The 12,445-nt window shown below is 26.8% G+C and overlaps 1 protein-coding gene across 3 annotated transcripts in view; it reads left to right on the top strand.

The window, feature by feature from the left end:
• Positions 1–3,474: 3,474 nt before the first annotated feature.
• LOC107457493 (acidic fibroblast growth factor intracellular-binding protein) overlaps positions 3,475–12,445 on the top strand; it is a 58,534-nt gene continuing 49,563 nt past the window's right edge. For 2 of the 3 annotated variants that reach the window (XM_071187975.1, XM_043042103.2), the window contains exons 1-4: positions 3,500–3,970; positions 5,232–5,427; positions 8,943–9,069; positions 11,638–11,738. In XM_071187975.1, the coding sequence (XP_071044076.1) occupies positions 3,886–3,970; positions 5,232–5,427; positions 8,943–9,069; positions 11,638–11,738 (509 nt within the window). In that variant the 5' untranslated portion in view covers positions 3,500–3,885. Of the gene's footprint in view, positions 3,971–5,231; positions 5,428–8,942; positions 9,070–11,637; positions 11,739–12,445 lie in introns of all 3 variants that reach the window. The other variant, XM_016075661.3, reaches the window with a different exon arrangement.

The raw sequence follows: 12,445 nt of genomic DNA, 5'->3' as shown, positions 1-12,445 counted from the left end.
ACTTTTTATTTCCAAGATCTCTTTAATAACATTCCCCTTTCCATACTATAAGATGTTCTTTTGAGTTATTTCTATGATTAAATAAAAATCATTAATCGTGAATTTGATAATTGGGAAATTCTAATTAATTTTTGTATTTTTAATTATTATTTTTACAATGAAAAACATATTTTTGTTCAAATTGATGGAATATATCAAGGATATAATTATTTATCATTCTTAGCTAAATTATTTTTACATTATTATGAAAAAAATTATTCTCTTATTTTTGAATTTGTTTTTAGATTTATTGATGGCTTAATTTACTTATTTTTCAAAATTACACAATTTTGTTAAATAATATTTACCTCTAGGAATCCATTTTGCTTCGTATTCATGATGATAATATAATTTAAATTTCTTGGATTTAGGTATTGAAAAAGAAGAAAATATTTACATTGTTGATTTATACGATAAAGGAAATCATTTTAATTTTAATATAAATAAACCAGTTACATGTAATTTGAATATTTGTTTAAACATTTATTTAAATACCATTTTAAATCAAATAAATATAATTAAAGGTATTTGTTGCAATAATTATTTATTGAAAAAACAAAGAGACGAACTTTTCCAAAATTGAATAAAAAACAATAGATATCCAACTAATGTAATTAAATTCCTTATAAAATAGCTAAGTTAATTGTATGAATAAATATTTCTTTGTTAACTATATTTTTATTTTTGCCATGTGCAAATTCAATTTGAGCAAATCCGAGGCTAAAAATCTTCTAATATTTAATAACGAATTTTTTGAAAAAAGAATTATTTTGAATATTTTTTTTTCATTAAATAGTAATAATTTCTCTAAATTCTACCTTATTAATATTAAAATTTTATTATTAAAAGTCAACCTTTTTAATTTTATTTTATACCCGTCGTTGAACAGTCAACCCAATTTAGGGTTTACGGCTACTAATGTTCAACTCCGCAGCCTTGTAATTTTGAACCTAATCCAGATGACAAGGGAACTCTTGGATCAAGTGTCGGAAGAAATTTGCCTTTGTGGAGGACTTTTTTGACGGAACTGACCCGTATCTACGCTACATGGAGAGGAAAACCACGAAAACCTTCCACGGTTAGTCAGACGGCAAGGGGACTCTAAACCATGATCCGTCTATCACTGAGGATATTTTTACTTAGCCTTATTAATTATAAACTTCGAATTATCCAGTATAAAATTATTACCTTACGCACATCTTGATTCGGGTCAATCCGAGGTAACTATCAAATCAAGCTCGCTTCTGTACATTTGTAGGAACGTGCCATTAGTTTATTCCTTTCCTCCACCATTTACGCTTCTATTTTCATATACTATAATAATCTGGCGACGAAAACATTGTAAATCAATTTTGAAAAATGCCTGTAAGTGTAAGTACATTTGAATTCTTTACTCGCTTTATATGTTACATTTACAGTTTCATTCTATATTTTCTTCAGTTTTTATTATTTTGTTCGACAGTATTGTTTTGCAATTTTTAATTTTATTTCGAATTTTTGCTTAATAAAATAAAAGTAGGAAAATATATAATGATGGGATTATATATTTTCCAACTTTTACTTTATTTTCCACTTTTTTTAGAATTTTAAGTTGTTTTTAAGTTTATGAATATTTTTTAAGGACATTTTTTCATTATTTTTATCTTCTCCTTTGGGATATATCTTTTGAATTGTTTTCTTTATGTTTTAAACTTATTTTATGAACTTGTAGCTTATGCGCAGTAAATAAAACATATTATTTTCTTAATTTTCTTCGTTAATCTCACTTTTCTTTTATCCTTTTTGTCCCCCCCCCTCTCTCTCTCTCTCTGTATATATATATATATATATNTTATGTTTCCCGGCATTAAATTTTCAATGGTTTTGCCTTTATTGAGAATATTAAATTAAAAAATTATTTATATGTCTATTTCTAGGTAAATATATGTTTTTTTTAGAAAAATATGCTGCCAATTTCTTCATATTAAACCAGTTTCAAGTGAATCCCGTGATGCGAACAAAATTATTTAAGAAAAAATGAGCAAAGTGTCCGTTAAATAGACTCCATCAATAAGTTAAGCAAACTTGACACGGAAATGCACAATGAAAAGCTTAAGGCAAGTTGAAGGTTAGATTTTTCATTACGAATTTTCATACCAAATTTACTTAATTTATTAAGGCATACCTAGGAGCTTAATTTAATAGTAAGTTGGGATACATATCATTTTCAACTAGTCTCAAAACATAATATTTTGAAATTTATTACCATGTTTATGCAATGGCATTATTTTTAATAATAAATAAAAAAAACTTTTCAACCTTCCGTTTATGTGACTACACATTTATTCATTTTATTTAGTTTACACAAGCAAGGGATATTATCCCTTTTTTTTGTTTGTTTTTTGGAAATAATTTGGAGCATCTCCTCAAATTCCTTCCTAATTTGCATGAAAAATGTTTTTAAAAAAAAGAAGAAGAAGAAAGAAATAGCTTATAATGCAAAGATAAGAGATAAGTGCTTTTGTCATTAAGTTTCGAAGTATTCTTTTAATATATTTTTCTAATTTGTACAGCAATGTGATTTTCTTTTGTGATAGACTTTTCCTACATCTAAACAAAGCAAACAAATCTACAGCACTGTTTGCTAAGCCAACCAATAGAGTTTGAAATTCCTTCCACGCCTTAGAGGGGAGGTTTTTCTAAATAAGTATCCAGTCCCAGAATCTCAGGTCTGTTCTTTTGCAGTTTTAGGAAAACATGGGGCTGAAAGAAGTTCCCAGTTTGAAATTTGTTTTAAGAATGTTAAATAGTTAATTAAAGGAGCTGTAAATGTTTCTATATACAAATTTCATTTTCACATTCTTAAGAAACAAAAGATTATTATTTTTTTTTCTTTCAAAAACTAGAGATTATATCAAATTCCCTATCCTTACCCGGGTACAAGGCAGATCCGAAGGGTAATAACAAGTATAACTATGAAAACGTATATAAAACCAAAAATATTTAGTTTGCTCTATATCTGTAGTTTTAAATATTATTATTTTTTTCTCATTTAAGCTTTATTCTAAACCATCCGATTTCATGCAAAAGAATCTAAATAATTTTAGTAGTGATGATTATGAAACATCTTGTAAAATTGGTACGAAATTATTCAGGTGCGAAATATCTTCATCTTTTACCCCTAAAATATGAATAACAATTTTTTCTAATGTGTTTCGTGAAAAAAGTGAATTTTTAATAAAAGAATTTTTCGAAAAAAATGGTGGCAAATAATTTTAAATTGATCCAAAAAAATCCGTCCCTTTCGTGGTTCCCTTTAAGCAAATTCTACTGCACTTACTAGTTCTCCATATTATCCTTCAGCATTAGTGCGCCATCTAGATATTTAGCGAAATAAGTAATGACGTCATTATATTATGTCGATGCGATATGCAAGCTGAGTTATTTTTACGGTATGAAGTTACAAAATTATTATGTAACCATAAACAGAGAAAGTTTTAGAAGCAAAACTTTAAATTTTTTCTAATATTACATATATAGATGTTGTAGCGACTAATGACTGTCTCTTCGTTTATTTTTTAGTAATATTTTTTAAATGTATACGGAAATTTTGCATTTCTTTGAAACAATAGGAGGGATTAAAATAAGTTAACAAAGAGTTCTTTTCCTGTAAGAGTTAACGTTTTAAGGTTAAGAATGTATGCATTTGGCATTGATATCTTTAGCTAAAAAAATAAAAAAATTAAAAAATGGATTTTAATATTTTTTTCTGGAACTAACTTTACTAGTTGAAATGCGCAATATCATAGTTAGTATCTATACCATAGTGTGATCTTCAAGTTAGTCCCTCATCATTTCGAAATAGTCATGGATGTTGACATAGATATATTTGTTGGCAATAATACATTACTTGACCCTGAGATTTACGGAATGTGGCTTTCTGGTCAAGAAGGTAAAGTTTTAAATTACTATTAAAACAAGATATATTTGAAGTGTATAGTGCAATCATTATAATAAAAACTGCTATTCTATATGTTTCTATGACTGAGAAAACTTCTGAAGCCAAACATGTATAACTTTATTTCACTAAATTTTACTAGTGAGAGATTTAAGTAGCATGTTTAATGTAAAATTCCCAGAGATATATATTTTACTTAATGTTAAAACTTTGTATAGAATGAAAAGTTTTTATCAGTTTGCTTTATGACAAAAAATTCCTACTCCTTTCCTCTGTAAACTTCACTTTATACTAAATTTTTTTAATAATTAAGAAGAAAATTTTTAATATGGAAAAGGATTTTGCAAAATAATATTTATGTTTGATGATGTTCTTTAATGTTATTAAAATAAAATATCTAAGCAATAGAAGTTTCCTTTTTCTGTAATTTTCCTGACTACTGAAAAATAAATAAATAAGCGTTTAAAATGATAAAAAATTTAAAATAATCATCAAGATTTAAAATAATAATCAAAATTTAAAATAATAATCAAAATTTAAAATAATGATCAAACTTTAAAATAATAAGAGGATCATTTTGGAATAAAATGATAGTCTAATCTTCGGAATATTCCAAAATTAGGTATTTTTTATCATAATTTGTATTATTAGCACAGTGTATAGAAGGGGTTGTGAATGGGTAAACAAAGTGCATAATTTGTCTGTTCGGGCATACACAAACTCTTGATTTCGCTCAGCTATTTTTAGCAAAAGAATTTTCGCATTGTGTTGGATGACGATTGATGTACCAAACCACCTTTAGAAAGCTTACTGTGCTCATTGTGAGAGGGTGTATTTGGATGAGTTGCTGATTATTTGATTTCTAACACTTATTGATTTTTTGTGTGTTGTTAAATCAATCAAAGATCATGAAAAATAAAGCATACTCAAAATGCAACAGTTTAATTTTAAGCTTGTTAACGACAATTATTGTTTATGTATGAAAATTTTCTTCAATTCAGATAAATTTTAATTACCATTTCTTTCTTATCCTAAAATCATTAATTATTAGTTGTGTTTTTATTTATTGCAAATATCTAGCCACTTGTGCTGATTATGGGCTCACTCTGGTTGTTTTTGCTATGCTTACATTATTCTTCCTCATTTTTAAATTATTTTTTCTTGTTGTCATTACATTTTAAATTGTTTTTTTCTTCCTCCCTTTGTCTTGTATATTTTTTCAAAATTTTTGTGCCACATATTTTAACTATTTTAGCATCAGACGGAGCAACTTCTCTTATCCATGGATCTTTAAAAAACTTTGATGTCGATTATGGTATGTTGCTCAGTGATGTTTTGGACCACTATCGTACTTTCCAAATGCTTGAGAGATTGCTTCATTATCCCAAAAGATTAACCGAACAATGGATATTTCAAATAGCACCAAGTATTCAAAGAATGTTGATTGAAAGGTCAGTGATTTTGATATTTTAAAGATATTGAGATCGTCTTTAAGTGAGTTCCAACTAAGCAATAAAATATGGTTTATAAAAATAAAATAAAAATTATTTTATTTTCAGTTTGCTTTTATTTTGAGTCAAAACTTATTATTGACTGTTGTTCATGTACTTTATGCTTTCAGTTTAAGTATCATTTGTCATCAGTGCCTTAAAAGAATCTTAAACTAGATTTACTTAAGTGTGTCATCTAGCATCGTTTTCAATACTATTATATAATGTTTTTTTTATAGTCTAATTGATCTTGTTCCCTTAATCCAATCCATAGATTCACCACCGAGAAAACTGATCAGGAGATAGTTAATACCTGTTATTTTCTACTGTTTTTAAAGTTTAATTTCAAATAATTCTTTGATAGTAAGCAAAGGATCTTAGGGGATTATTATTTCTTTAGCAATTTCTTGACTTTTTATTTATAGCTTCATGATGCTTAGTTTTGTTTGTATGTATTTAATTATTATTTTTATTATAATGTAAATTGATTTTGTTAGTATTTTTGATGAATTTAACAATATTAAATTGTTTAGTATGAAAACGAAGTTGATTCATCACTTTTAAATGCCAACACTGTGGCTGGTAGTTTTTGGTTCTAAGTTTTTAAAAACAGATTTTTTTTTTTAAAGAAAAAATTGTATTACAAGCTTAACCTCTTAACTTACGCGGGCGTATATTTACGTCTCGGCCAGACGATGCGTTAACTGCCGTAGGCGTATATATACGCTTTGCATTGCACTGCTATAAATAGAACTACACCCCCGCCTTCTGAATGCAGTAAAATGACCTTGAGAGTGTTTGCCAATGTTTGTCATTGAAAGTGTTTGCAATGAATGTATTACAAATTTCGGGGGAGGGGGAATGGGAAAGGGATGTGTTGGAAAAGTTATATCATAATATTTATTGCTTTTGTGTTTCTATTTGAGTAAGGCATGGTTTATTCTTCTTTCGCTTTCATTTCCCGTGTATATTCGTCAAGAATCCCGCTATCAGTGCAATGAATGTGATGCATCTTTTTTTCCCCCACCAAAACACCGCGTAACAAAGTACACTTGAGCGAAAAACGGCGGCACTGGGGAGTGAATCCCGTAAATTTTACTCGGCAGGTAAGGGGTTAATGGCATTCTCTTTAACACTTAAAAATAAATTCATAAATGCATCAGACATAAGGATAAAAAAATAATTTTTGTATATGTTTTAAATAAACTCTTATAGTGTTATAAATGAAAAGCTTATTCAGAAACAATGTCCCAGACTGAAAAACAAAAATAATTCATTTTTGAAGGATTTTAAAAACAGATTAATGTAAAGAATCTATGAAATTTAGTCTATACTCTTACTGTATTTTGCTTATTATATATTCATTGTTTTTATATTTCAGTCTTTTTTATGCTGTTTTGGGTTTATGTTTTATGTTGTTATGTTGTTGTACTGACTAAAATCTTATTTTAGATAATGACTTGATATAATATTGCCCCTGTTAAAATAAATATCCAGCCTGAATAATAATTAAAAACAAAAAATAGAGTGGCTCCTCATTGTCTCAAAGTAAGCCTTTTAATTCTTTTATTGTTTGGTAGCTTGTATTTTCAAAATAAAATGAATATGATTATATGAAAATTTAAAATGATTTGGCAATACAGAAGTCTTTATAGTTTGCTTCTATATATAATACAGTGATGGAAAAAATATTAGGATAAAAAATTTTTTTTATATTTCTTCAACTGCAAGATAGAATGTTGTGCAAATTTTTCTCTTTGTTAAAAATAATAATTTTGAACCACAATTGTATTTTTTTTTTAAAATGTTTGATTTTTTTTTTTTTTTTTTAAACCTGTAAGAAGGAAATAAAAGCTTATTTCCTTAGGAGTACCAAGATTTTGTTTCACATGTTAATGCATATCAATGATATATGATGTATTATTGTAAAAATGAGAATTCTATTTTAAATGATGCATAAATCTATACTTAATTTTACCTTATGAAAATGAGAAGAGACAAAAATTTCATAGGCATGTTAAACAAGGTAAAAATCTTAATTATAACCAAAGGAGGCATTAAATAATTTGTTGAAAAATCTAGATTTCTCGATCCATTAAGAAGAGATGTGTTATTTCTTCACTTTCTTAATTCTAAAATAAGATTTATTATTGACTGTGTGACCAATATAAACAAGGGTAGACATTACAATTCAATCAATGATCCATGGACCAGTGATAACGATATTACTAATCTGTACAAAATTTCACTGTTTATTTGTAATGTTTTAACTGTTGTGTTAACTGTGATTGTAATTCGAAAAATGTGTAATATTCAACATTATGATGAAATATGTTATTTTGTAACAGTGAAACAGGCCAAAATATGAAACTAAATATCATAAAACCAAAACAACATACCATCCTTTTACTTTGATTGTTAGTCTTGCGAACCACTGGTAATTATAGCAGCCCTAAAGCAACAAACCACTGTTAATTTTAAGTCCTTAAGAAGCTTTTCCCATTTTAAATATTGATTGATATGAATTTTTATACTGCATCCTAAGAAATGCACACAATGTTCTAACAGAATCTGCATTGAAAATTCTGAAAATGATAATTATTATGTGAAATAGCTTTCTAAAATTCTCCAAAACATTTTTGCTAATAAATGCTTAGTAATATTTGCCATGATTTCTTAGAATCTATATTTTAACATAAGTTTTATGGTCACTCTATGATGATTTGGGATTACTGTATTTCTCCAAACATATGATTTTATTTTTAATATCATTATTAAAGTCTATACCAAATTTCTATTTAGTCTCAAATGTTGATAGTAATTGAGATTTCTATGTTTAGTCATAATATAAAGAATAATCAGAAATGTTTTTAACTATTTAAAATATTTGTTGCTTTTTGCGAAAATAATAGTCTATATCAAATCTGTAAAAATGCTATTTATGATTTTAAGCAGTAATGCTCAACTGGCATTTTATATTATATTTCTAATTTTTAAAAGTAATTAATTAAATAAAATATGAATAATAAAATGCCCCCACTTTGTATGAAACAATTTTTTTATTTCAAAATTTATGTAAATACTATCAGTTATATTTTCTTATAAGAATTAACATTTTTAATTTAAGACTATAAACAAAATATTTGTTTAAAAGTCGAGTATCACTCACATAGAACCTTAGGCAAACCTTTTACCCTTGAGATGGTCCTGAAAAAGATGATTATTATATTAAAATTTAAACACTGTAATTTTCTTTTTTTTTTTCCTTTTGCTCTATAAATGAAACATTACAATGATAGGAGAAAATGCTTTTGCTAGATAATGAGCAAAATAATTTCATTAAGAATTAATTTGATGTTTTTGTGGATTGATGTATTTACTTTCATTTAAATTGGAATAAGTGTTTTGTTTAAGGTAGATTATTTTCTTATATTTTTACTTCTCATCTATTTTAAAATGTTTGATATTATTTTCAGGTATTATGAGTTCGATGATGCAGTCATTCGAGAGTTTCTGGGGAAAAAACTGTCTGCTCGCAATCGTAAAGATTTAGATGATGTTAGTGAGAAAACTGGCATTCAAGTTAAAAGCTGTCGCAGACAAGTATGCATCTTTTAACTTTTTAAGGTTTTGATGTCTTTATCTCACAAATAAAGGATTTCAGTCTTGCTAGTAATCATATGATTTTGTTTGAAATATAATTATTGATTTAAAACATTATATGTGAAAGATCAGAGATTAAAATAATTTGACATAATGTTTAATAGATTTATATTTTTCACTCTAAACAAATATATAAAAAAGAAGTATTCTGATATTGTATTTTGAAATTTTCAAATGACTTCTAGTGGAACTTTATTTTCACATAATCTAACAAACATTTCAAAATATTGTTCTATTAAGCTAATGTATCCTTTTTGTCAAAATTATTCAGTACATTCATTAAACATACCCTCCAACTACTCCTGAATTTCTGTAGTTTCAGAAAATATTTTTTTCTAGCTGTAGCAAAAGTTATACATTAATGTTTTAAGGGAACAGAATTAAAAGAACTTAATTCACCACTATGTACAAATAATTGAAACAAATATATAAAAGGTCTGGTGAACTAGAAAAGCTGCTCTAAAGTTTGATAAGAATTTTATCAAATTTCCATTTGCTTTAAAAGATGTTGCTTTAGTTTACTATCACAGGAAAAACTATTTTTGCAGGAACCTCAAATCTTGAAAGTAGGCTTACATAAAATAGTCTGGTTTATTAATGACTGATTAAAGCAGTTTTGAACTTGGTAATTTTCTCAAATAAAATTTGTTCAATGTAATTTACCTGATTTAAAATTACCATTTGAAAACACTGAAAAAGTATGTGGCTTTCTTGTAAGCCATGTAAAGGTTTCACCAATTCTTTAATTCAGCCAAAATTCTTAGTGTAGAATAGAATAATATGCTAAAGATCTCCTACTTTTATACAATTTTTTTTTTAATTTTTGATTGTGATAATGAGATCTAGATCAATAAATGCAATATTACTACAGTACTGTAAATTAAAATGAAAAAAATAAAAATGTCAAAAAATTTTATTAAGCATAAGTATTTTAAGTCAATTTCATTAATGCATCCTAATATCATTAAATATCAAAACATCAAACATTGATATTGATAAAGGAGAAATGTGAATTTACTTCTTCGTTTGATCTATAAAGCATTGTTGAGCATTCATTTAAGAATTATGTTCTATCTGCAGTGCCTATTACTGAATTAATAGTTTTTTGGGGGCTATTTAAGAAAGATTGCTATAAAATTTTGGATTGTTTCATAATAATTTTTAAAAAAAACCTATTAGGAGAATTGAAAAACTATGAATTTTTTAAACAAAACTAACAAAAAATTATATGGTTAAATTAAAGACATGAGGATGAAAGAGAACTTTGCTACTTTCCTATATCCGGTGTTTTTATTTACTATCATGATATACTTGTGTAAAAGAAGGATTCTTTGAGTCAACTATTTTTTTTTTTTTAATAACCGTCGAGGAACAGCCGACCCAATTTTGGGTTTACGACTACTGATGTTCAACTCCGTAACCTTGTAATGTTGAACCCAATCCAGAAGACAAGAGAACTCCTGAGTATTGGGAGAAATTTGCATTCGTGGAGGACTTTTTGGTTGAGCTAATCAACATTGGAGAAGACCACGAGAACCTCCCATGGTTAGCCTGACGGAAAGGAACTCTAACCCATGATCCATCTACCACTGAGGATATTTCATGTCAGCACTGTGGTCGTTGCAAGCCCGGTGCGGAATTCGTATCGACTGGGACTTGAGCCCTGGGACTTGTATCATCCCGCCTCATTGGGAGGCGAACGCTCTATCTCCTGCGAATCTTGGAATGAATTTAATTCTGAGATTCAAACTTAAGTTTTCTCTGTGAGTAGAAGTCGCATCACGCCTTCATTCATCCCATAACTTGTATATAGTTTAAATTTTCTACTCTTGGGAATACCTTTATGTAATCTGAAATAGTTTTTCTTCTAATTGTTTATTAATTTTTGCTTTACCTTCTACCTTATTTTTATTCAAAAATATGTGCTTTCAACTTTAAATCCCATTGAAATAAGAGTATTTTAAATTCTTAAAATTGACAATATTTGTGCTTCAAAGTATTCAGGGATGATACAACTCTGACTGTTGCAACTAGGTGCAATGTTTTAAGAATGTTGTTCAGAATCAAGATCTTTTTCTATCTATGATTTCTGGATCCACAATATTATACCAGAACATTACATAAAATACTTGTAAGTAACTAATAGGATTTTCTAAAAGTGGAATATTTTGAGTATTCTATTTATCTTATTAATTCTAACAATTACTGAAATCATTCTAATTAGTAATTTTTCAAACTTTATAAAAAATATAAAAAATTTCAGCTCATAGCATTTATTTCATAGCTTATATATGCTTGTTTAAGTCAATTACTTAAACAAGATATATATAAGCTATGAAAGCTTATAAGCTATAAAACTTATTTTAAACATTAATTAATTATTAAGATGCTTATAAAACTGTATATTTCCTTTATTTTGGGAATTTTTCTTTAAACTTTGTATAGCGCTAGAGTCGTACAAATTCACATATAAATTTTTAATTCTATATTTTTTTTATTGTCTGTTAGTTTGATAACGTGAAACGAGTCTATAAAGTTGTTGAAGACACTACTACAGATCTAGTTAACTGCATATGCTCAACTTTCTTACTTTCTGAAAATCTTGCAAGGTTTGAAATTTTTTTTAATTTTAATTATTTATAATTGAATGGTTGTTTCGTTTTAATTATGTTTAAGACCTTTTTATCATATAGTTAACATAAGTTAAAATGATCATACTACTAGGACTTCATAATTTGCACTTCTGGTTCCTTATTAAAGGAAACAATTTAGACAGTTTACCTACAAATGGAAATGTTTAAATTTAATTCTTTTTTCATTCAAATGTTTTTTTTTTAAATTTTAAGCACAAGTTATACTTATTTTTTAATGAACTGAAGAAAAAACTCTATTGGTTAAAAATATATGTGATCATTAAAACCCAGACTTTGATCAGTTTAAAAAGCAAATAGTGCCAGTAAAATCGAAAAAATCCCCTTATTAAACATGAATTCCAGTCTGAATTCATTACTTCTTTCTTAAATTGATATATATTAAAAGTACATATTAAGAGTTATTGAAGTGAAGTTTGTATAAAAATTTGACATAAATGAAAATTTAGAAAAAAAGTAATACCCAAGAAAAACAAGCTTATAGGAGATATGAAGAGTTTTGTTATAAAAGGCAAAATATTTGAAAAATTTCATATAAAATATTGTTCCATTGTCAAAAATATTTTAAAATGTAAAAAAGTGCCCAAGAAACCAATAGCAAATTCCCTTAAATAAAAGAAGTATCTCTTAATCTCTGAATAGACCCTTAAAAGAGCATCAAATAG

Source organism: Parasteatoda tepidariorum, chromosome X1, assembly GCF_043381705.1.
Source record: "Parasteatoda tepidariorum isolate YZ-2023 chromosome X1, CAS_Ptep_4.0, whole genome shotgun sequence".
Classification (NCBI taxonomy): Eukaryota; Metazoa; Arthropoda; class Arachnida; order Araneae; family Theridiidae; genus Parasteatoda; species Parasteatoda tepidariorum.
This window is presented reverse-complemented; position numbering and strand designations above follow the sequence as displayed.